We start from the raw sequence: 26,957 nt of genomic DNA on the forward strand, positions 1-26,957 counted from the left end.
AAGTTAGTCCTTGTGTCTGTGGGAGTCACGGAGAAGACACTGAGTAATTGTAGATTGGTCAGTTTTGTTGCTTTGCCCAGGGAGGTTCTGGAAGAATGAAACAAACAGGTGAGCCTACTAACACCAGTGTGAGGTTGTGTTACTCTTGAAAACATCTAATCCTTCCTGAGAGAGAAAGGTTCTACAAGCAGAGAAGAGGCATTTAAACACTGTATGTTTTATTTTAGTAAAGCTTAAGTACCATTGTATATGAATTGCCATAGGTAGCTAGGGCTACTCCTCCATATAAAATTACTATAGMAGAGGTGCAAAACTGGTTGGATACCAAAAGAACAGTTGTTTACTCACTGTCAAAAGGAAAGAATGCACAGTGTAATTTCTATGTATGATGATTTTTTTGTTTGTTTTTTTTCCTATTTCTGGTTACAGTCACTGACTAAAAAAAATTTTGTGGTATATTTAGTTATCTTGAAGGTAGAAGAAAGAATGCTTGTTAAAGTTGCAGGTAGCTTTAAGCTGAGGAAGTCTACAAAGACCAAATAAGAATTCACAATGCTCCTGTGAAATGAAAGAAATGGTCCTAAGTATTTGACAGGAATATGTGTGAGGTGCCACACTTGGGAAGGAATATCTTTTGAACAGATGAAGAATGACAGGTAATCACATTTTTTGTTGGAAGGGCCAGAAATAGTAAGCTTAGACTGGTATGGCGAAAACTTTCCAACAGAGGTATATAAAACTTTAAAATAAATATGTCTTTGGTTATTGAATCATCATTTTTTGCAAACCTTAAAGGACGAGTTAGGCATATGTCCATCAGGAAGAGCAGATGTAGTGATAATTCTGATTTGGGGAGGGTAATAGTTGAGATGACCTTGTGCATTTCCTTCTGGTCCTCCTTGTCTATGATTTTTTAGAACTAAAAATAGTAGAGACTCTTTGTAATACTCAGTAACTACTTCTAGGATGCTTTAGAATGGATCAGGTTAAAAATGTGTCTTTTAAGAAGAGTTCTTCACACTAGGGTAACATAAGCCATGTATATAAAAGGTTGGCCACATGTTTAGAGTATTTATATGAGGTTCAAGAATGTGAGTTACTGAAGAGAAAATTCAGTACCGTGGAGACACAGTTATTACTGTGCCATTCTGCTTATTTCCTGGATTTACCTAGTTGTTGAAATAAAAATACTGAATTGCATTGCTACCTATCTTTTTCTAAGAGGCATCTTTTGAATCCTGAATGGAATTTTTTGAGAAAGTATGCATTTGTATTACAAATGTCAGAAGGATATTTGTAATATAAATAGCAGAATTTCTGATTTGTAATACAAATATCAGAAATTGGGCGTGCGTGTTGTTCTTGTGTCAGATGGGTTGTGGCAGCAATATGATGTGCAAGAGCAGCATCAGTCAGGCTGGTTGCTGTCATTCTTGTCCTACAGCCTTTTTTATTTGTAGTGCAGATGTTGAAAGTTATCTTAGTTATTACATACTATTACATGTATTAGTATAGAGTATTGATAAATAAGGGTATAACTCCTGCCCTAAGAACATAATTTGGTTCACTTTTAGCTAGGAAGAACAAATTGGGACTTTGATTTATATTTTGTTAYAGATTCTGCATTGGTGTCATTTTCAAAAACTCCTTACCAAATGTTTTGAAGATGTGCAGTGATATTCAGCTACACTCTGTTCTTCTTGCAAGATGACTAGCCTAAAACCACTCTAAAGATATCTGAATCTGAATGCTGATACTTCTGTTTAACTGCTACAGTGAGCGCTGGTTGTTAATAGAATTTCTAGCTCTAAATTTAGGAATTAAATTGTTGACTTTCAGAAGATACTACCCTAAAGTGGGAATGACTTACGGTTCCTAAAGCTTTTAAAGCTTTCAGTAAGCATGGAGAGATTGTGTGAGCAGTATTACTTCTGTATGGTAGTGTTGTTTTCAGATTTTGCTGGCTGTGTGAATCAAGAATAAGATTTACTCTGAAATTTTAGTACCTTTACTGAGAGTTTTAACAGAAATTAAGTATCATTTTTTTTATTTGTTCCTAAGGGTCATTTTTGTTTTTATATTGGGTTGTTTACAACTTTCAAGCTACCTTTATTTTGCTGCAAGACAAATGATRTAAAATGTAAAATGAAATGAAAAATGAAAATTACAACATACATATAAATTGGAGCAGCAGTTTTCCTACACAGTGGTTTCTATGTAGGTTTGTTGGACTCTATTTTGATTAGCATCCTTTGGAAGTTTGACAGTTTGGCAACTGTTTATGGCATTTATTAAAATATTGGATTTATTTCGGAGAATTTCAAGTTCACTGAATAAATGGAGGAGTGGAAATAAACAAAATAAATCTCTTACAAACAGTTATGACTTTATAATATCCAACCTTGTTTTGGATGATAAGAGAGGACTAAAGGGTTTATGCCTTACAAAAGAAAGTAAAATTTGAGCAAAACCAAAATCAAATACTTCTGATTTAAAAGTCTAGCAAATAGTTGAGAAGATGGTGTATTTATTTCTCAGTATAAAATTATTTCAATATAAGACTTAAAATTGATACCACCTCTTCTTACTGCTGGTATTGACAGCTTGTAAGTATTCACTCTAATTAGAAGTTGTTTTTTGGTTATGCTTTTCATTTAGATGTCAGAATGTAAAAGTAATAGTGGCGGAAGGAGTTTCCTCTGCAGCTGCTGTATCAATTTGTTTTTGCAGCAGTGTGACCTTTGCTGTCAGCTATCTTTCTGATAGATATTAACATTTTTGTCCATAATAGAGTTAAGTGTGACACCTTTTCACAGATATAAAATACAGATCAAGGAATAGTAATTCCTCGTTGCTATAAACAACAGTGACAGTATTTACAAACCTAATGTCATATATTTCAGTTTTATTGCAGATAGCCAGAACCATTAGTATATGGTAAAATGAGTTATTTTTGATTATTGCAGGCCTATAATATTACAAGTGTAAAAACTTGGGGCAGTTATTTTTTGCAAATTGTTTCCTCTAGTAATTATTGTTTGAATTATAGTCATGTGAACATTTGTCTGAAAATGACTTTCATATGGCAGTGTGAATCTGAAAAGGATTCTGAATATTTTTTACAGTTGAAATTGGAGAACAAATAAAATAATTGCTAGACTAGCTTCATTTTGAATGCTGTAAAAATTTATATTCAGAGTTATTGTGTTACCTATAAATGCCCCTTTTTGAAATTGTGCCTTATATAAAAATGCATTTCGAGGCAGGTTTGTGATGTCAGACCAAAATACCCTCATATTCAAAATGAATTAAAAGTCTGATGATACCTTTGGGCACTTCTTAAACTCTTTGTTCAAAACAGTGGTCTTTTTCTTCAGCTGATATGTGCTTATTTGTTAAATTCTTGAATGATATAATTTTCCTTTGGTTTAGAAAGACCAGCGTGTAAGACAAACAGTCTTTAGAGCTACCCAGCTAGTTTAGAGCAGGAATAGCAAGTTTTTCTTGCATGGCAGGTATGATGCAGTATCCTCACAACATAGAGTATATTCAATAGAAGTTACTTGAACTGACATAGATAAATAGTATATGTGCCTATATCTGGATTTTGTTTGCTGCAAGCATTTTCCTTGTTCATGGTTGCTCTTGGAGATGCTGTTACATATAATTAGTCTGCTGCAATGCAGACTTTGCAAAATTTGTGAGGGTGCCAGAACTGAGGAGAATTAAGACTGTTTTCTTATCRGGATAAAATACAAAGGTGATTTAGCCACTCCCCTTCTCTAACCATGGGACTTCTGTTGCTAGTCGTTTTTTTTCTGATCTAGTGTTTGGTTTCACATTTAGTGTGGCTGGAAACATGAATGTAGGAAATCTTTCTTGTAGTGTTTCTACTAGTTCTCGGACTATGTCTCTGCTGTCACAGCTGGAAAAGATCAATTCAGATTTCTTAGTAGGAGAAGTAGACAACGCCAGATATGTTACCTCAAAGATCCTTCATCTGGTTCAGAGTCAAGGTAAATATCTTAACCTTTTTTGTTTTAATGATTTTCCTTTAAGCCTTTCTTCTTATATTCTTTCTTGCAAGACTTGTAAAATTTCTTTTCCTGCATGATAAAGTTGATTGTCGGTTTGTTTTTATCGAGGATTGTTAAAAGCACCTGTTCAAGGCTATGTTAAATATACGTAGTATAGTATTTGGTTACCCTGGATCCATTTTGCATTATCAACAGCAATGATTTCGGTAACAATTCACGGTACAAGACCAGTTAATGTGATACTATCACATCTGATATACTATAACATATAATACAAGTCTACTGTAGTTAAAGTGTTAATACAGAATGAATTTTTTCTTCATTTGCCAATCTGTYTTTAAAGGTATACTCTTATGAAGAATAAACTCTTTAAGAGTATTCTTATTTAGTTTAGTGCTATTCAGCAGTGGCCTCTTACCAAGGTAGGTGGACTCACTGTAGATTTCCATATGCAATTGTGTGGATTAAACTGCTTGATATTAGAAGTTACAACTGCTTTTGCTCCCCTCCTTCATCTTTCCCCAAATATTAGTTATTTATCCTAGTTAGTTATTTAGTCTAGATAGTTATTTTATTCAGGCTATCTTAAAGTTATTTTCAAGCTAAAAGGAATATATTTAGTGATACAATTCTATAGAAGCTTGTCTATAAGGAAGCAAATGTATTTATCTCTATATAAGTAATTTGCAGTAAATTTGCTGCTGRAAATCTCAAGAATGAAATTTCCAGTTAATTCTTCCTAAGATTCAGAAGTATCTGGAAGATAGCTTTATCACTTTTCTTTGTATAGTTTCCCTCCCCCACCCCAAACCTCCTTAAAATTAGGGCCTGTGAGCTTAAACACAATACTATTGAACAGGAGAAACTAAAAATTAGTTTTAAAATCACTTAAGTCAGTTGCTCATCGATTTGTTAATGTTTTGTATACATGTGTACAGTTTTTTAATAGATTTTATTATTTGTAGCTTAGGTTTTCTGACCTATATGTATAGGACTACATTTTTTTTTCTATAAAGCTAATATGTTAAAAGAAAACTGATATYTTTCTGACTGGCAGAAAAAACTAGGAAAGAGATGACTTCTAAGGGTTCCACCGGAATAGAAGTTATCCTTTCAACCCTAGAGGTAAAACATTTTAATTTGTATGGTTACATGTACATTGCAAGTTTTCATACTATGATTTGGGCTTCATACTATTACATATGTTTTTATGTTACCTCTTATGTCCGAAAGTTGTGTTTGTCAAACACAACTTGTTGTGGTTAGATAAAGTCTTTACTTAAGAATTTCAGTCCTCTAGTTTTAAATATTCTAAGAGATTATTTGTGAACTATTGGTTTTAATTAGCATGTCATATTGAGAACTAAATCTTAATTGATTCTGCAGATAATTCAGGCTGCTTGGTGGGATGGTTAGTTGGGTGGTAATGTCTGAGTTTCATTTGATTCGACAGTGGCTGAATTGGTTTAGGTATCTAAAAGCTCCTGTATTAGATAGCTAAATTAAGCAAGGAAATATCCTTTTATTTTATTTCAGAATACAAGAGATCCTCAAACTACTTTAAATATATTGAATATTCTCATCGAGTTAGTCTCAATTGGTGAGTTTTCATTAAGCAGCGATTTGTGATAATAATCTTGTATTCTCTGTTCTTTTTTTCTTTCTCTCTCTTTTTTTTTTCTTTTTTTTTGAAGTCACTGAAGCAAAAACTTATATTGTGCATGTTTCTTTGAAAGGTGGTTTCAGCGTTTATGTTGTTATACGGGTACAATGAGTTTTTGTGTAGTATGGTCGCAAATCAGGAAAGCGTTACTGTTTTTAAGACTTTCCTTATGACAATCGTGGCTTAGATATTTGACTGTTCTTTGAATTTAGAAATCTTTTTTTTGTTGTTGTTTTTTGTTTTAATTCCTAGCTGGTGGTCGAAGAGCAAGCATCTTAGTCGCTAAAGGGGGGACACAGATCTTGTTGCAGTTGCTTTTGAATGTCAGCAAAGACTCTCCACCAAATGAGGAGTTAATGGTGCTTCTTCACACCCTTCTTGCAAAAATAGGTCCAAAAGGTGATGATGATGTATTTGAATAATGTGGCTTAGTATTTACCAGTTTTATAGCTGAAACTTAAGGAAACTTCTTTTTTTTCCTTCTGTTATTATGTGAGCATTTATAAAGTCAGGATTGGTATAGGAAAACAGATGAAATAGTAAAATAGAGGAAAGGAAACTGATGAAAATAGGCAAAACTGACACTATAAGAATTCAAAGTTCACATACTTTTTTTTTTGATTAATGGTTTTAAATTTAGTTTGATTAGTTTTTTTTTTCTTTGATGTCAGATAAAAAGATTGGCATGAAAGCTAGAATTAATGGTGCCCTAAACATATCATTGAATTTGGTGAAGCATAACTTGCAGAACCACAGGCTGATACTGCCATGTCTTCAGGTATTAAGAGTTTACTCATCCAACTGTAAGTATTGCAGAACATTCTTTTCTCTTTCTAATAAAATAACAAAAATGTTAGAGATGTTTAAAATATACAATCTAGATATTTGCTTGGTGTTATATGGTTAAAATGGCTATTGTTACCTGAGAATTTGTGGTGAAGTATGTCTGTACTTGGGTATGACTGGCTTCTTCTAGTGTGTGTGTGTGTATATATATACACATATACGTGTCTGTATGTATATGTATATACATGCATACATATGTATATCTATATATATGTGTGTGTGTGTTTGTGTATATATATATATATATATAGGTGTGTGGTTGTTTTTAAATCAATACTGTTGGGTTTGTGGAATTTTTGGCCATCACATTCGTGCAAATTCTGATCCGTTACTTAAAACAGACATGCCACCATTGTTCTGTGAAAGCACTAAATGAAATAATTATTCTCTTTATTGCATGTGCTCATGACATTTCTTATTTTTATTATATTTTTAAATTCATTTTTGCTAATATAGAATTTATTTTACACAGGGAATACTTTTATGTCCTTCTTTAATTATTTCTTTATTACTTGTATTGAAGTGTTCCACCATTAGACTGATGTTCTTTCATAAAAGCTTATGGAAGCTTAATTCATTGCTCTTGCAGGCAGTAGGGAGTTAGTGAAAATTCTTATTGCACTATTACTACCAGTTAGTTGTTCTTTGAGCTTTTTTACTTTTTTTCCATTGAACCCAAAATGGCTATTTAACTATTTAAATTAAATATCTCAAATTGAAAACATAACTATATTTCTCCAAGAAAACAGATTTGCTGGCCTATAGGATTGTGTTTTCTGGACATTCACATAAGCAACCAGAATTGGTAAAACTGCAATATTTGCAAATTGTGGAAGTTTCATTTCTATTGCATCATCTAGTAATGAGATAAAAAGCTTTAAAATAGGAGAAGTTAATAAGAGTAGTTACACAGTTCAGTTTAGAACCTGTTCCATCCTGAACTGGAGTTTCTCACCTGGATTCTGCTCAAATTATTTTCATCCTTTTGTGTTTTTGTGTTTCTTCTGAACAGAAGTGATACTTTATTACATTCTGATGAATAGTTTTACTTAAAATTTGTATACTGTTGCTAGAAGAATAGAGTCCTAATTTTGGTTTGATTCTAGTGTTGTAATACTGCTGCTGATGATGACAGAATTGCAACCTAAGTTCAAGCAATGAATTTTATGCATGTACCATTTCTTATGTTGAAGGCCGTTTTTTGCTTAGTTGCTGTTTTCCCACCTGGTTAGGAATGCCTGTTTCTAAACTCGGACAGGAATAATATTTTTGTGCATGAATGAGCAGTTTGCTTTCTCAGTGGACCCTGAGTTTTAGCCATAAACCTATCCATTGTGCTTTTCTTCAACACAGGTCTTAGCACCATCTCTCTTAACTTTCCCATTTAACAAGGTTATTTTTATTATATTTTTCTTTGAGAACGTAGTTACATATCCTGTAACTGAGGAAGGATGGGATAATACTTATTGTCATTTCTAAATTACACAGCGAACACTTGGCTTTCAATTACGTTTGGACAAACCTGTCCTGTTACTGAAGGATAATATTAAGTTGAGAATCTAATAGACTCTTAAACTTTGGAAACCCTACTGTGAGCTTTTGAGAAGAAAATCCTTTTTATGCTTTATATTAATAAGAAAGGAAGTAGAACATGCACAAGGAATTAATTATTTCCTTTAATTTATAAAGTAAAAACTAATTTTTGTTCTTGAGGTTTTATCAGGACCAATATCACATAGGTTATAGGTAGAATTGTATCTGCTTATCATTGTATTTTTAAAGCACAAAAAACTCCTAACATTTTCTGTGTTTGAAAATTCAGTCTAGATTTTTTTGAGATATTTTAAGAGTTTCAATTGCTTCTGTCTTTCATGGTAACATGATCTTAAAACATTTTTTTTTTAACTTTTCCAGCTGTAAATGCAGTATCATTGGGAAAAAATGGAGTAGTAGAACTGATGTTTAAGATCATTGGTCCTTTCAGTAAAAAGAATACTAGCCTTATGAAGTAAGTAAAGTCTTTTAAATATATTACATGGAAAAACTTGAAAAGTTTTAGATATGTTTCGAAACTTACTTTTTAATGAAAAAGAATATTAAGAAATGAAACATAACTGGTATTTGACAGTTAAAGAGAGATGGGAAGGAGAACTACAAATCTGACTTTCTGAGTTTGTCCAGTGCTGTAATGCAAAATAATTGAATATCTAGTTACAGTACAGGTAAAAGGATAGAGGTGTTATTTTTTGTCTCTAATACTCCTGCATGGAAACCGTACCCAAAGTAATTCCTGAATGAGGACAAACTGATCAAGACAATCCCATCATTCTTAAAATTGTTGAATTTGCTCCTAGCTCTCCTTTGTTTTCACAGTGACACTGCGTGTTTTATAACGCAAAGGAAATTCTGTTATAAAATACTTCCAAGTACTTAAACAGTTTCTCAGGATAAAAATGTCCATTATAATAGCAAACATCAGAAATACGTGTCTAGTTGACTATTTTGTGAATAAAAATTTGACTGAGTACGTTTAAGTGGTGCCTTTAGCTTTTTCTGCTCTGTAGGCAGTAATATTAGGTTAAAAATAAGTAATTCATCCCTCCTGTTCATCAGATACTTTTCATAAATACTTCTGAATGACTGTTTTTTGGATACTAGTCTTCCACTTGATCTTATTGGGGATTACTCTTTCTTTATACACTGCCAAACTTTCCACTACATACCTGTGGAAAACTGAACTTTCATCTATCTACTGAAATAATAATATCATGTTGCTATATTGTAACTTCAGTACAAATTAATGTTCTGTTATCTAAATCTGGTATACGTGGTTATTGAAGTACAAAAAAAAAAAAAAAACCTACTCCTTTAACCCCCAGCTAAAATTAAACATATGAACTTACTGTTCCATGATGTGAGTCATCATGATATCCTTGTTTATGATGTGAGATCAGATGTGTGAAGTCTGTCTTTACAAAGAGAGTAAAAGGTGKATAGGTTTTCTAGTTGTATATCCTGAGATAGTTGAGGCAAGACCTTTGTATACAACAAATTTTATACTGATAATTCTGTAGTGTAGTATCTTGTTGATGAACATTACTTGAACTGACATTACTGCTAAATACATTAATATACTACCAATTTTAACCTATTTTTTTTTAAATGGCTCATTGTGCTACTAACATAAAAAACATGGGTTTCGTGTTGGGGGCTCTTCAAAGACTAGAAGCTTGTATAGGCATTGTTAACTTTCACTATCAGATCTCAAAGTGCAACCAGGAAAACAGAATAGACRCTAAAGAAATCTATTAGCTGTAAAACATTTTGTATAGATTTACAATGTTGTAGATGAAGTTTACTAGTTGTTTGTTGTTTGTCTTTTCTTGTTATGTTGACAGGGTTGCTTTAGACACACTTGCTGCATTGCTAAAATCAAGTAAGTGTTTGACTACAAGAAACTATTCTTCTAGTTGAGATATATATGTGTATGCAAATATATATAATGAAAAAAGAGTAAAACTAACACTGAGTCTATGRCCAAAGCAAAACCAAGTCTAGGGAGCTTAGAATTAAGGCTCTGGTTTCATCTGCATTCCCTGGTGCCTTAGTGTTTGTGTGTACATCTATACTTAATAATTAGTTACCGTCTCTTCAATTATGCAGCAGAAAGCTGCCCAGCTTCTCTATAACTGATCTGAATCCAAGATGGGGAAATACCTTTTACAGTCACTCAGCTCTACCCTTCAGCAGTGGTCACCTATGTTGTAATTCCTATGCATTTTCCTCACACACACATCTTATGTGACCAGAAATACCAGTGGGATGATGGGAGATAATACAGGGTTTCTTTTGGAACTGTTCTGACTAATCAGGTCTTTGGTCCTAAAGATGAGTCTGTTGAGTTGCCTGTGGAGTGGCATCAGGGCTAAGGAAATGACTGTCTGTTCCTGGGCAATGGCCATCTGAGCCAACAGCAGAGGATCCCAGTAAATGTCGTTGCTGCTGACCTTACACCAAGATTATAAAGCATGAAGAATTATAAACTCATTCTCTCCCAATAATTATATAAAAGCTATAGCAATCTGAATAATTCTAGTGTAGTTGGAGAAGAACTGAGGAATGATCACAGAATCACAGAATGATTGAGGTTGGAAGAGACCTGTGGAGATCATCTAATCCAACCCTCATACTCAGGCAAGGTCACCTAGAGCATGTTAGACAGGATCGCATCCAGATGGGTTTTGAATATCTCCACAGAAGGAGACTCCACAACCTCTCTGGGCAACCTGGTCCAGTGCTCTGTCACTCTCACGGCAAAGAAATTCCTCCTCATATTCAGACATAACTTCCTGTGGTTTAATTTGTGCCCGTTGCCTTTTGTCCAGTTGCGTGGTACCACTGAAAAGAGTTTGTCCCTGTCCCCTTGACACCTTCCCCTCAGGTACCTGTACACTTTGATAAGATCCCCCTCAGCCTTCTCTTCCCCAGGCTGAAGAGGCCCAGCTCTCGCAGCTGTTCCTCAGAGGGCAGATGCTCCAGCCCTCTGATCATATTTGTAGCCCTATGCTGGACTCTCTSCAGTAGCTCCATGTCTCTCTTGTAGTGGGGAGCCCAGAACTGGACACAGTATTCGAGATGAGGCCCCATCAGGGCTAAGTAGATGGGCAGGATCACCTCCATCCACCTGCTGGCAACACTCTTCCTAATGCACCTCAGAATATCATTGGCCTTCTTGGCCACAAGGGCACATTGCTGACTCATAGTTAACTTGTTGTCCACCAGCACTCCCAGGTCCTTCTCTGCAGAGCTGCTCTCTAGCAGGTCAACCCCCAGCTTGTACTGATGCCTAGGGTTATTCCTCCCTAGGTGCAGGACTCTGCACTTGCCCTTGTTGAACCTCAGGAGGTTCCTCTTCGCCCGGCTCTCCAGCCTATCCAGGTCTCTCTGTGTGACAGCACAGCCCTCAGGTGTGTCAGCCACTACTCCCAGCTTGGGATCATCAGCAAACTTGCTGAGGAAGCACTYTCCCTTCATCCAGGTCATAGAATCATAGAATTGGTAAGGCAGAAGGGACCTCCGGAGATCATCTAGTCCAACCATGAAGCAAGTGGTCCATATAGGGATCAAACCCACGACCTTTGCATTATTAGCACCACGCTGTAACCACCTGAGCTAAGTCATTATTGAATAAGTTGAACAGGACTGACCCCAGTACTGAGCCCTGGGGAACTCCATTGGGTGTTGGCCTCCAACTAGACTGCACCACTGTGCACCAGCCTCTGAACTCTGCCTTTCAGCTAATTCTCAGTCCACCTCACAGTCCACTCGTCTAACCCACACTTCCTGAGCTTCTCTAGGAGGATGTTACGGAAGACACTGTCAAAAGCCTTGCTGAAGTCAAGGTATACAATGTCTGCTGCTCTTCCTCATCTACCCAGCCAGTCATKCCATCAGAGAAGGCTGTCAGGTTGGTTGAGCAGGATTTCCCCTTGGTGAATCCATGCTGACTCCTCCTGATCACCTTCTTTTCCTCCATATGCCTGGAGATGACATCCAGAATGAGCTGTTCCATCACCTTTCCAGGGATGGAAGTGAGGCTGACTGGCCTATAGTTGCCTGGGTCCTTCTTCTTGCCCTTCTTGAAGACTGGATTGACATTGGCTTTCTTCCAGTCCTCAGGCACCTCTCCAGTTCTCCAGGACCTTTCAAAGATGAGGGAGAGAGGCCTGGCAACAACATCTGCCAGCTCCCTCAGTACTTGTGCGTGCATCCCATCTGGGCCTGTGCATTTGTGGATGTCAGGTTTGCCTAGAAGATCTCTAATCCTATCCTCCTCAACCAAAGGAAAGTCTTCCTTTCTCTGGACTCTCTCTCTTGTCTCCAAGTTCTGGGATTCATGAGGGCTGCCCTTAGCAGTGAAGACTGAGGCAAAGAAGGCATTCAGTAATTCTGCCTTCTCTGTATCCTTTGTCACCCCATTCAGTGTGGGCCCACATTTGCCCCGGTTGTCTTTTTGCTACCGATGCATTCGAAGAATMCCTTCTTGTTGTCCCTTTAATTCCAACTGGGCCTTCGCCTTTCTCATCACATCTCTGCATACTCTGACAGCATTCTTACAGTCTTCCCAAGTGGCCTGTCCTTGCTTCCACATTCTCTATACTTTTTCTTTTGTCTGAGTTTTTACAGAAGCTCCTTGCTTATCCATGCAGGTCTGCTGCCCCCTTTGCTAGACTTCTTTCTCCTTGGGATGCACCGATCTTGACCTTGGAAGAAGTAATTCTTGAATACTAGCCAGCTCTCCTGGACCACCCCGCCTTCCTTCTAGGGCCTTAACCCATGGGATTCCTCCAAGTAGGTCCCTGAAGAGGCCRAAGTCCATTCTTCTGAAGTCCAGTGTTGTAATCCTGCCTATTGCCTTGTTTTCTCCACCATCTCTTGGTCGCTGCAGCCAAGGCTGCCCCCAACCTCAGCATCTCTAACTGGTTCTTCTTTGTTAGTACAGGATCTAGCAGGACACCCTACCTTGTAGATTCCTCCACTGCCTGTGTCAAAAAGTTGTTATCGATGATCTGCAGGAGSTTCCTGGACTGCTTGTGCCTTGCTGTGTAGTCCTTCTAGCAGATGTCAGGGTGGTTGAAGTCTCTCATGAGGATCAGGGCCTGTGATCATGAGGCTACTTCCAGCTGTCTCTAGAAGGCCTCACTGACTTCCTCTTCCTGATCAGGTGGCCTGTAGTACACACCCACAGCAGTGTCCCCCATGCTAGCCTGCCATTTGATCCTTGCCCATAAGCTCTCAACTGACTTTTCATTCATCTCTAGGCAGAGCTCAATGCATTCCAGCTGCTCTCTCAGATAAAGAACTCCASCACCTCGCCTCCCTGGCCTGTCTTTCCTAGAAAGCACACATCCATCCATGGCAGYRTTCCAGTCATGTGAGCTATCCCACCATGTCTTTGTGACTGCAATGAGATCATGGCCCTATGACCCCACACAGATCTCCGGTTCATCCTGTTTATTCCCCATRCTGCATGCATTAGTGTACAGGATTGTGTTTGCAGAAACCATTTCAGATTCACAGTAGGAAACTGCACCTCATGTAGAGTGCTGAGTTTTCTCAAGTTTGATCAGAGTGATTTTTTGATTTTAAGGATTGCCTGTTTACTAGTTTGGGGATTTCTTCCTAGTAATCTTGGAAAGGAAACCATTCAGAGTTACTGTTGACATTCTAGTCTGTAAATTTTTGGACAAAATTAAATATTGAGGAAATGTTGAAAAGTTTTAAGGGAAGCATGAGCTCTTAACTGATATGCTTGCATTATTTTGAGATAAGCATTATTTAGTCCTGAGAGATGGTGGCATTTTACCCTCCTACGCTTTTTATGTTGCTTTTCATGAGAGTGTTCATCTCTGGTGTGTGGAGTCCAATTCTCACACTGAATATTCCATTCAAATTGGTGAATTTTTAAACTAAGCTCCAACTAAAACAAACACATAGCGAGTGAGTGTAAAACTCATGTCTGTTTTCATGAAATTGTGTTATAACACTACCTTGCTTTTTCTGCAACTGCAGAAAGATTTCTGAAAAAAAGTTTGTCCAGTTTCAAATACCTCATACTATTGATAGCTTTTTTTGAGGAAGAGAAAAAGAGAGAGTTAAAAAATCTATATAAATTATAATCTGCCATTTTGTAGATTGATAATCAGAATATAATGATTTTAATGACCTAACAAAAGAGCAGAACTTTATAAGTTTGAGTTTGTCAGAACTGGATTCTTGTGGTTGCACATATTCTACAATAAATTCAAGATATTTCTACCCTAAGTGGTGTAATGAGTGACAGTTCCAGCAATACTACTTGGAGTATAAGCAGTAAAACAATTTGTTTCAAGCCTTGTGTTTATGCAATATGTATAGACAATGATGCATATTCTACGAACATTATTTATAGAAAATTTGCTAGCTGACAGTATCTTATGCTTACCTGTAAATGTAATAAACACTGCTCTTCTAGTAAACCATGAAAATTAAATGCAACAGTTTCCTGAGGAATGAAGGAAGGATAYAGTACTGGGCTCGGTCATTCAGTCATTTCTCATGAAAGTAATATTTTCTGTATTTGTCCTCATGAAAATGATATTTATACACATAATTTTGTATACGAGTTTTGTATAGCAGTTGAAAAGACAGTAATGCAAACAGTGCAAAACAACACAAGGAAGTGATGTTGCTACTTAATAAATTACTCTGATTTAAATGTAGAACATCCAAATTTGCTATTTATTGATATGTTATTTGTATGATTTAACAGAAGAGTACTAAAAATATTTATTACTTTTTCAAAACAAACATCTAAAATGGACTTTTAATTAAAAAACAGTTGGAAATCATCAATTTTAAGACATTTACCAATTTGGAGCAAGAGTGATTAGAAAGATGTATGTTTATATAACAGAGTAGAAATACCTATGGAAATTCTTCTAATCACTGCTATATTGATTAAAAATATTCTGTATATTGCACATTTTGCCTATAGACATTGACATCATTCCCAATAGCAATTGTTATGCAAAATTATGCAAAATTTATGCATGGGGGGGAAACAACACCTCCCTTGAACAGCTAACCTAAATATGTTTCTTAGATTGACTTAATTAAATGTTTCGTGATACTGACAGGGCAGAGGAGTTGCAGGATTGTACGAAGTGTCTTGAAAATATGGAAGCATACTTTTTGAAGTTTTCTTATTTATGTCAAAGTAAAATTGCCAAACATGGCCAAAATATTACTTAAATGATAACATAATTCAATAGGTTGAGTAAAAAAGTGTTTTTTTTGAAAATAACACTGAAAATATGACAGTAATAAAGTCTTTTCACGTTTTTTAATTTACTTCCTAACTCCTTTTTTGTTAAGAGACAAACGCCAGGAGAGCAGTAGACAGAGGATATGTGCATGTGCTGTTAACGATTTATGTAGATTGGCACCGTCATGATAGTCGACATAGATATATGCTGATACGTAAAGGCATTTTACAATGCATTAAAAGTGTTACAAACATCAAATTAGGAAGGAAAGCATTCATTGATGCCAATGGGATGAAAATTCTTTACAACACTTCACAAGTAAGTTTATCTCTTTTTGTTTTTGCATTTTAAGCTTTAAAATATTTTGTGACTTCAAAATTATTAATTTATTTGCTGTTAGTGCTCAGAACTTTTTGATTTTGGGGTTAGGGATACTTTTCTGTTCTTGATTAAAACGAAAGAAAAGGGTGCAGGATGAAATTCGTATTTTAATGTTACTGAGCTGTGGCTATCTCTGGGAGGGGCTGTTGATCTTCTGCAAAGGGGTTGAAAATAATTTTGAGTTGTTAAAAGTTCCTGTGGCCTTCAAAGGAGGCATCAGCACAATTTAAGTTGTAGCATAAAAATTCAAAAAAAAAAAAAAAAAAAGTAAAACAAATGCAGTTTGACTGTTGGTTTGAGATACTTTTTTTCTGTTAATTCCTGTTAATAGGAGTGCCTTGCAGTAAGAACTCTTGATCCCCTCGTCAATACATCCAGCTTAATAATGAGAAAATGTTTTCCTAAAAATCGTCTTCCTTTACCTACTATTAAAAGTGCTTTCCATTTCCAACTGCCAGTTATACCTGCTAATGGTCCTGTTGCTCAGCTGTACAGTTTACCTCCTGAAGGTATGATCATTTTACAATGTTTTATCTTTTAATTTGTCTAAGCTTACTCTGTGTAGGATGGAATCAATTACAGTTGTTTGAACTTCTCCACTAAAATTTTGACTCTGGTGAGATTCTTTGCAGCTAGCAAAGGATCTCTGAGCATTAGAGGGGAATATGAATTTCTAATAATAAATACTAACACTAGTCTGCAAAGTATTAGCTTGGTGCTTTGTAGAAAATAGATTAATCTGATTTTGATTTCCTATCATTATTTTTGGATAATTAATGATTTTTCAGATACTTGGAACCAGTACTTGGTTAAGCAACTGATGAAGTTGCTGTGGGGAAGTTAATCCAAAATAAAGAAGTGAAGCTGCACTTGTAATACCTTCCCATTCATAATATTTTCTGAAATAAACTGATACTCCGGCAGAATACAAATACCTGTCTGAGATTCRTACAGGATAGCATTGAACTGCAGGATTTTAAAGTCTGTTCATGTTTTGTCTTCGAAACAGAAAATGGATTTTTGAAGCCTGTTCCAAGATCTACAGAAATTAAATTTCTGCTTAATACAGAATTTTGATATCTGTAGTACTTTTCTAGAAACTTCGTATTCTCTTGAAGTAGACTGCTCCTTTCTTTCCAGTGGTTTTTAATTGATAAACACAGAAGTACCAAACCTAAAGAATTAGGATACATCTCTTCTTTAAACCTTCCTATTAAAAGAGATGCAGAATGGTTTGTAGGTATCCTCTCTGAATTTAAATGAATAATTTTGTCAGCATATATATAATCACGTATTCATATGTATTATATAATTCATATATACAGTATAGTCAKCATTGAATACCTTAACAGATCACTTATTTTGTTAATGTCTTAAGTGAACCTTCTTCTAACAATCAACAAATCTCTTACACTGGAAACTCTCTTWAAAAAAAAAAAAGTGTGATATTTCTAGAAAAAGATCAAATTTGTCACTAGTGATTAGCACATCTACCAGAATAACTGACTAGTGAGCACTTTTACATATCAGGAGTGATTTTAGCCTGATGCTCAGTAGCTGTCCTGTAAATAATTAATTTGCTTCACTTTTTTTTTTATTTAAGTTTCAAATATTCCATCTCTAAATCAAATGGAGATTGGTGATCTATGAAKGTAACCTCCTCTTGTATACATTTGGGAGAAAATTTACTTCCAAATATGGCTATKTTAAATGGTTGCTGTGACCATTCAGTTCCAGTATCTTGCTTAGTGGGAGGAATCTCCATTCATAGTTCTTGACTTTCTTATTAGGCTAGACTGAAAACGTTGTGAAGGAGGTGCTTTGTCCCACCATTCCATGATATTGGTCACTATCAGCTGACATGACAGAAAGTTTTCTTCTTTTTTTTCTTTTCTTTTTCTTTTTTGGACCCATCCATTACTAATCTGTTTGGGAAAAGGTGTCAGGGCCATATAATTTTGTGATGAGCTGAGGCTGTATTGAGATGTTGTGGTGCTGATCAGGCCTGGCACATGATTAAGCGTTGTTAGGGTTTTTAAGCATTTCTAATAGCCATATGCTATTCTTTAGGGGTATGGGAGAGGGATGGATATGTAGAAATGAGTCTGCCAAACAACCAAACAGACTTAGTTTTCTAAGTCTGGTAATATTTACTAACGTTTTCAGAGTTTCACAGGACTTCTAACTAGTTGATTTTGCCTTTTTAATTGGTGATAAAAATTAATAAATCCAGATGATTAAATAAATATATGGGGTTTTTTATTTCTTTTTTGAGTTTATATTATGGTAAATTTATAATTTGCCTTAGAGAACTTCTTTTTGGTATATATCATAGTAGATGATGTGGTGGATGAAAGTGATGACAATGATGATGCTGAAGCAGAATCAGAAATTGAAATTGAAAATGAAGATGACAAGGACCAACATTTTAAGGTTGGTAGGAGACAAAGAACAAAACTGAGGCACAATTTTATTGTTGTTGCTTGAATTGTATATACAATCATATCGCTTAAATATTAGTAGACTGTGGGGARGTTTTTCTGATAAAAATACTAAAAAACATCTGAAATGTTAGGAAGTTGGGTGCTGCTTGAAAACATGAATCTTTGTTGTTCAGATTGCATCAAGATTTTTGTCAAAAACCTGTTTTCTTCAGCTTGATGTGGCTGAAGGGGAATAGAGCAAAACTTCAAACTGTTTTTCTTTTTTTTTTTTGTTATTGTTGTTTTCCCCAACATTCTGTTCCCAATTTGCATTTCCCTCAGCCCTCTCTTCTCTACTGCCTACTGTGTTCAGTTTGTAGGAGTTACTCCAGCTTTTTCCACTATTCTGACCTGATACAGGCTAGGTCAAGTAGACTTTGAAGTTGATCCAGCACTGTAGATAGAGATTAGACCTCTTCCTGTTGCGTCACTTTGGGAAGGTTCTGTTCTTCAGCTACCAGTCAGGACATGAAAGGACATTCACTCAGAACTGCCCTATTTTGTATTTATATGTTATGTAGATGCAGAAGTTGATTAAATTATCTGCCCACTAACTGGAATGACAACTTTGATTTCAGCCTCTCTTCTCATGAGTCCTGATGAAGGGAATATCTTTGTCAGTGCAGTCAGATGAAATCTCCGTCTTTCAGGTTGCAATGGTTGCATTATGCATAACCTCTTGTAAAGGATAGTCTAATATCTGTGCATAATAGATTTGGATGAAAACAAGAAAACTGTTAGATTTGTAATGTTTCCATTGAAATGGGGGTTTTGACAGACCGATAAAATTGAGCTGCTTATACCCTCACAATGAAATGTGCAGTTTAGCTAATTTTAAAATAATATTTAGCCATGTCATAATCATGGCCATGTCAGAAGTAAGGCTGAATATCGTAATTTTTGAAGTTAACTCATCCTGAATGCAATGTTAATTTATTCTGTTGCTCTTTCAGAATGACGATATTGAGACTGATATTAATAAATTGAAACCTAGACAGGAATTGGGGAGACCTGTAGAAGAACTGAAAATATATGAGCAATTTTTCCCAGAACTTACAGAAAACTTTCAGGTAGAGTATATGATTTCCAGTGCATCCTTCCTAATGAGAGAGAGACTGTGGAATATGTTTCGATGTTCTTTTGTATAGAWAGAGTTATTCTAGTGCCAAAACCAAAAAACAACGACAACAAAATCCCAAGACAGATAGATTCTAGAGCTGTATTTGAGAGTCCTATACAGCGAGTTATTTAGTTTCTGGTTTTGTACTTCAAGCTGTTACTAGAACTCAGAAGGAGACTGTGGGCAGATCAAACAAAGGAAAGKTTTTTTTTGTTTGTTTGTTTGTTTGTTTTTTGTTTCTTGATACCCGGGTTACAGCACGCAGGAGAAAGTAAAATACAAGAAAGGACATAAAGTATTTCTAACAAAGATCTGTTATATCAGCTGTCCTTAAATGCTGTATACCCACTAAAAGCAGTGATGTACAAAATGTTGAGAATGTCATTGATTTGAAAGTTTGTTGGCAAACTACTTTTGACTATTTTGATACTATATTCTTGGAAAAGGTAAAACTTCATTGCCTTGTTTATGTTGATTTACAACACAGTGATAACTGTCTTCAATAAATTTAAACTTCTTGGGGGTTATTGCAAAGCATACCTCTGAAATAAGGAAGGAAGAAAGCTTTTAATGTAAATGAGCTTTTAAGAAGTGTTTACTTAGGGGGAAAAAAACGCAAGACTCGAGGTTTCTTTGTGTTTTCTTTTAGGAATGTGACTTAGTCTCCAAGGAGCCAAAGCCTTTTCAATCTGATGCAAATTTAGGTGGGCCAATTGTTGTTCCTACAGCAGGAGAGGAGCACTGTGCAGAACCAAATCCATCAGTAAAAGGGGTTTCTCTGAAAGAGAGCAATTTTTTATTGACAGAGGAATACAGTAAAAGGCCAGCCTTTCTAGAACTGCCAAAGAAAGATAGTAACAAAGACAGCAGTTTGTATCAGCAAAATGATCAAAGGAAGCTGCTGCCATCATACCAGTGTCTAAGCCAAGAAATTGTGAAAGGTTTGGACAGAATCACTCTGCAGAACAGTGCAAAGAATCAACAGAATTGTGGTGCGGGGTTTGTAATAAAGAAGGAGAGCAAAACTAGCCTTACCACACTTGCTTGTAGTAAACCTTCTGAACATGTTTCACCTTGTGGAAGTAGCCTCTTTGAGGGATCATCTGTCCAGCTGGGAAAACTATGCTGCACTGGAGTGGATTCAGAGGAAGACGATGATTCCAGCTCAAGTTCATCAGGGGAACAAGTGATGCTTGAAGTTTCGGATGTATCACCAGTTCATGACTCTGATCTTTATATTGAAATGGTAAAAACCACAAAATCTATTCCTGAATATTCAGAAGTGGCCTATCCAGATTATTTTGGCCATATTCCACCCGCATATAAGGAGCCTATTCTGGAAAGGCCTTATGGGGTGCAGAGGTGAGTTAAAATTCTTTGCTATTAATGATGATGTGGTTGTCTTGAGAAATAATCTTTAGGCTGAAATTAACAGGAAGCTCACCTTCCGCATATACAATTTTTACTTTGGCGTMTAAAACTATTTTCAGTGCAAATTGGTTTGAAGGTAGGTGAGTTTRCATTAGTCAATTCAAAGCTACAAATAAGAACAAAATCTGATTCTATAATTGCTAATTCTAATTCCATAATTCCAGTTTCTAAACACTACGTTTACTTTCTGCTCTCCATTTTTTTTGTCACCCCTTATMTATTCCCACACGCAACGATTGTAATTTGTAAAAATTTCTTGCCGCTTCCAAGATCAAAAGATGGAAGCTAGAGATGAGATGCTTTCTACCTCACTATTTAAATATAGAATATCATACTTGCCAAAGATTTCTGATGTATTTTATCAAGCAGCAAGGATGAGAACTCTGAAAGCTTGTGGACGTAATGGTGTATTGACAGTTTATCACCTCCTGATGCTGTATATTGGGAGCTTTTCTCTGTGTTGTCTGTGAATTAAGGACACAGTCTGGTTRTATGTGAATGAAATTTCTTATGTTCATATTCTTAGAAGAGGTGTATCACTGAAGTGAGTATATTCTAAGCTGTTGATGTGGTTGGTGTTAATATTTTTCAGTGAAAGTAACTGAACGCATCCTTTAGGCCTTTTGAAAGACTAGATTTTTTTTTCCTTCAGTTCTTCTCTCTTGTGCTAACAAAGCTGTCTTTGAGCAAAATGTAAAGTGAATAAATTCAATGATTAATGCATTTAAGTATTTGTTTTTAGTATTTGTAATAGAACAGTCTAGAAGTAGCAGCTGCTGAGGATGCTGTCATGTTATATGCTGCATAAACAAAGAATGAAAAATCAATGAAAAATCATTGCTACCACACCTCTTGGTGAACAAATAAATGGATAATAAAAGAAGATAAAGGAAAATAACTGTAAAAATAATTTGCAAAGACAATACAAAGAGCTAGCTTTTATGCATAGAAGTGAGTAACTATAAAGACAAATGTGCGTTTTAGAAGAACATGTAATAGTAGGTATAAGACCTTGCTGCTTGCTTAGGTATTAGATTGAATGCTTTCAGCTTTATACTTGGAACTTTAACCAATTTCATGAGAATCTTCAGGAGATTCTTCATATTTACATTTGGTTATTGATTAAAATGACATATCTGTCTAAAGCCAGGTGGTATCATTACAGTACTTTGGCTGAGTTTCAGATCTGTCATTTAAGAAAAAGTGATCTTTCCTACAAAATGACCAAGTATTGAAACACAACTGTTAATACATCTATTCTTACTAAAAAGCTTTGTTCACTGTTGAGAGTAAAGTATCTCTATGCTTATTTTTARTATGGATTCAACTGATCTAGAAATGAACTTAGTGTTTTCTGACTGAAGATAGAACGATATATTAAGGAAATTTTGCAGGTGTTCACAAGTTTTAGTGATATTTAATCATTCTGAATATTCCTGAGTAATATTACATTGGGTGAGATCTTTAAAATAAGGAAAAATTTGAATTGTCATTCTTAGAAATGAATCAAAGCACCAGATTAACTCTGCCTTTTGACCAATAAATCCACCTATATTCTCATATGTAGAGCTGATTTCTAAACCATAAGGATGGGTTTTTTTGTTGGCTTGTTTGTTTTATTTTAGAGTATTTTATTTTTGGTGAGGTGTATTTTTAACATTGAAAGTAACATTTTTACCTATGTGGAGCAAGAATGGRATTCCATGTAATCCTGCTAAACTTGATTAAGAAATCATTTTTCACCTTTTTAAGGTACACTTTTCTAAAACTTCAGTTTTCTGCTAATGACTTGTTACTGCAATGTAATGAGTTTCTGAAAAGAGAACCCTTTTAAAAAGCACCTGACCTTTTAAGGAATTTTTGCTTTATAGAAAGGTGGTGAAAATTAAATTTGACAAAGATGGAGAAGTATTGAAAATCTCCTAGAAAGCCGTGTTTAAATTTTGCTGGCAATCGGTGAAGTTTATGTTCACTTTATTGCAAGCAATTAGTGTATGTATTGTCAGCTAAGTCTCTGTTAGAAAACAAAGCAATGCATTAATCTGTCCTCAATGTAATTTAAGGAGCCTTGTAAAATTTTTATCTGAATGTGTTTTGTTTGGTCCTGCAATATGCTAGGAAATGCAGTCTTGCCCAGTTGGTGTTTTGAAGCACTTCTGGAATTTTGTTTACGTTTAGCAATACATAGATTTTACCAAATATTTCACCAAGCTGTTGTCAGAATGTCCTCTGAGAATAATTGAAGTGTTTTATTATTCCACCATTTAGAAAAGAGAGTTACTACTTAATTCAGTCCCCTATAAATTAGGGATTAAATATCTACTCTTTTTCTCCTTTCCTTAAAACTTTAGGATTGTTTTTGCTGCACATTTTAGGATTTTCTAATCACCTGACAGAAGTGATTATGAGGTAAATCAGGATCCACAGTGGACCTGTCCATAAATACATAGCTCCAGGTCAATAGTTTATTCTTTCTGTTTTTTCCAATTTTTCCTTCTGTAATCTTCAGATAGCTTCTTTTATCTCCTAATTTTTCATTATCTTAAAATGTCCATTACATTTTTTTGCTTTATGTATATCTTCTTGAAAATCATGTCATCTTTCTGTCTGTATACTGTGGTTATAACTGTGATATTCAAATATTTTACGTTCATTAGTGGATTTTGTCCTGACAAAATTCCTATGATGATGGGAAGCATTATTATCACTTAGCGCGGAGTCATATTGAGATTTAATAATTTAAGATCAAACAGGAAATCTGTAGTTCTGTCTTGAACTGAACCCTGATCAAATAGATTATGGTGAGTGGACCTTCCTGCAATTTTATTAATATGTTGTTGGGCATGTGATTTGATTTTCTTTCCAAGTGGGTCTTAGTTTTATAAGGATTACTAGAGTTGTACACTTTCCTTCTTTCTCTCTCTCCTTGTTTGTCAATAATATTTATTTTAATTAAACAGAATTTCCAGCCTGAACGTACTTTACAGCTCTATTCCAGTATTCTTCATTGTTAATCTACCTCCTTTTGTTCTTATTGCAGGTGCTGTGCAAGCTTTTCCCCACAGCTCTGCCACTATATTTCATTCTTGAACTGCAACACATTCTTACTTTTCCAAACCAGGACCTAGATACTGCCAGTTGTGCAATGATTTAATGATCTGGATAAATACACACCTGACATTTGGCTGACATCACCAAATTCATTCTTATTTGTTACCTAGTCGATATATGAACCTAGATGTCCAGAGGTGAAAAGCTAGTGCACTAACACACTCACTGCACGATATATTCTCTAAAACTTTAATTTTAGTTATGGTAGGACTCATGTAAATTACTAATATTATTGAGTACTGTCCTAGATTAAAGCATTAACATAAATAATGTTTGAGTAATTCCTGTTGCTATTGTGAATTATGAAATCGTGCATTCATTTTGTAAGTTAAAACCCGGTGGGTTTTGTGCATGAAAACTCAGTTCCCACACATACAAATATAGGAATCAGTCAGCTGTGAATGCAGGTGTTTAATAAGTACACTTAAGAGTTTGTGCACATAAGTGGGGACAAGGCTGAAGTCTCTCTGAAAATCTGTCCCATTGTCTTCATCTTAATTTTGTTAGTTTTCATTGTTATCTCTCTTATAATTGGAAACAATATGCAATAGTTTAATTGGGGACTCTTCTTTTTATTATAGGACAAAAATCTCTCAAGATATTGAAAGATTGATTCATCAAAATGACATTATAGATAGAGTTGTGTATGACCTTGATAATTCTAGGTAAGCTTTTACCCTTCTGAAAACAATACTCAGTGAGTAGCTTAAGTATATTCTACTTTGTCTATGATATAATTTGTAATTTTTAAGATGGTACTGTAATTACAGATTTCTCTACAACTTTCTTGTGAACATTCTTTCTGCTATCTTGGCTCTATTTATGGCAAGTTCAGAGTAATTTTTGACTTATTGAGTGAGSACTAAAGCAAACTTCATGAGTTTTTTTTAGTCATCCTGATCCTGTTTTCTCCCCTTAGTTATTCGGTACCTGAGGAAGCAGATGTTTTGAAGTTTAATTCCAAATTTGAATCTGGAAACCTGCGCAAAGTTATTCAGATCAGAAAGTAAGATATTTCAACTTTTCWTTTTACCTGTGAGACATTTCATTTCTGATTTTTAAAAAAGATCTGTTTGTTTTTGTTAATCTTTAGATACGAGTATGATCTAATTCTGAACTCAGATATAAATAGCAATCATTATCATCAGTGGTTTTACTTTGAAGTCAGTGGAATGAAAACTGGTGTTGGTTATCGGTTTAACATCATTAACTGTGAAAAGTCAAACAGTCAATTTAACTACGGTAAGATGCATTTCCCATCCTTTTGAGAAGAAATATGTAGTAAAGTATCTGTACTAGACAGCTCAACTGTGTGTCATGCTGTCCAAGGATCAACAATGTATTCATGTTGTCTTACAGATCAGGTCTTTTGTTTTTAATAGTGCATTGAAAAATGTTATGACAGATTTCAGTTAAAAAGAAAAAAAAATCAAAACACTGRCTGTCAGTTTTTGAAATGAAGTATTGTTGTGATTGAAGCCAAAACAGAAGAATGTTACTGGCAGCTGCAGCTAAAATTGTCTTAAGACTGTTTGGGTTGGGGTACACCAAACCTCGTCGATCAACACAGGTGCAAGAGGAATGAGACCTGGTGTCATTAAGTCCCTTCCTGAATACTGAGATATGTTTTYAGAAGTGCAAAAAAGTGTAGGTAGTCTCAAAGAGGTTTTTTTTCTTAATGATAAGAATGGAGAGACCGTGTTTGTGAGTGGGGAGCTGGATTCTCCTTTGAAGTATTGGGCTTCACATGTGACCTCCTGTAGTTTCTAACTCATAGCATTTGCTGCTCGTGCTTAAAGCAAGGCTCATGCCTCGCGTAATAGGCTTTTCTTCCATTTGTCCAAAGGAGGTGGTTCAGCTTAAAAACATTTCTGTTGTGAGTGTCTTTCCCCCTAGATTTTGTTTGGTTCTTCCTTTTAGTCCTTTAAGGAGAAGTAAGACGAACCTCACTCCCACTCCTTCCCCCCCWCCTCAATCCTCAAACTTGTGAGACAGAATAACATCATATTCTTCTTTGTCATAATCATGCAGTTGACACTGATAGAATGTAAGAAGAATATCCAGATAGTTTGACCAGTAGTAAGTTGCTTTTAAATTACGTGTTAATTTTCTTCAGTCACTTTAGATCTTTATTCATATGTTGCATACATATATTTGGTAGTTACTTTGGCTTCTTATTAAATATATTGACTGACTCGGTATTTGTATTTGACTAACTGAGTAGTAAATAAATATAGAATGAACATGTATCACTTTCTACTCTAAACTGATATTAAATGTTCAACACTATGCTGTTGATTAGGATGTAAACATTTAAAAAGTTGCTGAGAAAAAGGGCATATAAAAACGTCTACTTAAAATATTTGCACTTTTAATTTAAAACAATTTTGGTCTTCTGCAGATCAATTTTTTTTTCTTGCAGATCAWTTTTTTTTTCTTATAATTAGGATGTGATAGAAGGAAAGATGATCTGTTAAGTTGAATGAAAGCGCATATCTAGATTTTCATGAAAATGTGTTCTATGATAGTACGTAAAAAAGTATAGCTAGCTTGGAAAATCACATAAAAATGTTTATTCGGTCCATTACTGATAATATCTCAGTGTTAAAGAGTGCTATCTTTGTATTAAAGTGAAATACATTTTTTCTTAAAGGTATGCAACCCCTAATGTATTCTGTTCAAGAAGCATTAAATTCTAGACCATGTTGGACTCGTGTTGGGACAGATATTTGTTACTACAAGTAAGTACACCAACCAAATATAATGAACAGATCTTATATTGAAGATGACTCTGAGATAGAATTTTTGATAGCAACAAGAAATGTTTGCTTTTGATTTTTAATAATAATATTTTAATAGTTCTGTAGCGAATACATTTTTTTTCCTTAATTACAGTTCTTTAGTCGTTACAGACAAGTAACAGAAGTGATCAAAATATGTAGACTCTTGTTTTGTTAGTACTCTGCTAGCATTGAAGTAGTTTACTTGTATACTCATTTTGGCCAGAAATTGCTTTCTATTCTATAGAAATGTTTAATGGAACATATGTAAGCACACCTACTTAAAATGTTATTGGTG

General features: G+C 35.1%; 1 protein-coding gene across 6 annotated transcripts in view; it reads left to right on the forward strand.

Moving 5' to 3' along the window:
- AGTPBP1 (ATP/GTP binding carboxypeptidase 1) overlaps positions 1-26,957 on the forward strand; it is a 75,373-nt gene that overhangs the window by 20,630 nt on the left and 27,786 nt on the right. For 4 of the 6 annotated variants that reach the window (XR_014896840.1, XM_085313146.1, XM_085313153.1 and 1 more), the window contains exons 4-19: positions 3,886-4,016; positions 5,095-5,162; positions 5,574-5,637; positions 5,953-6,099; positions 6,372-6,503; positions 8,461-8,554; positions 9,945-9,982; positions 15,463-15,671; positions 16,066-16,243; positions 18,070-18,167; positions 19,171-19,287; positions 19,987-20,699; positions 24,461-24,544; positions 24,799-24,885; positions 24,973-25,121; positions 26,533-26,620. Coding sequence is in view for 5 of the 6 variants with exons in the window: in XM_085313146.1 (XP_085169272.1) it covers positions 3,886-4,016; positions 5,095-5,162; positions 5,574-5,637; positions 5,953-6,099; positions 6,372-6,503; positions 8,461-8,554; positions 9,945-9,982; positions 15,463-15,671; positions 16,066-16,243; positions 18,070-18,167; positions 19,171-19,287; positions 19,987-20,699; positions 24,461-24,544; positions 24,799-24,885; positions 24,973-25,121; positions 26,533-26,620 (2,397 nt within the window). In the remaining variant the exon portion in view is untranslated. Of the gene's footprint in view, positions 1-3,885; positions 4,017-5,094; positions 5,163-5,573; positions 5,638-5,952; positions 6,100-6,371; positions 6,504-8,460; positions 8,555-9,944; positions 9,983-15,462; positions 15,672-16,065; positions 16,244-18,069; positions 18,168-19,170; positions 19,288-19,986; positions 20,700-24,460; positions 24,545-24,798; positions 24,886-24,972; positions 25,122-26,532; positions 26,621-26,957 lie in introns of those variants that run through there. The other 2 variants (XM_085313132.1, XM_085313138.1) reach the window with 2 other exon arrangements.

The sequence above is a fragment of the Rhea americana genome, unplaced genomic scaffold (genome assembly GCF_003343005.1).
Source record: "Rhea americana isolate MKP2758 unplaced genomic scaffold, rheAme1 scaffold_11, whole genome shotgun sequence".
In the NCBI taxonomy this organism is placed as follows: Eukaryota; Metazoa; Chordata; class Aves; order Rheiformes; family Rheidae; genus Rhea; species Rhea americana.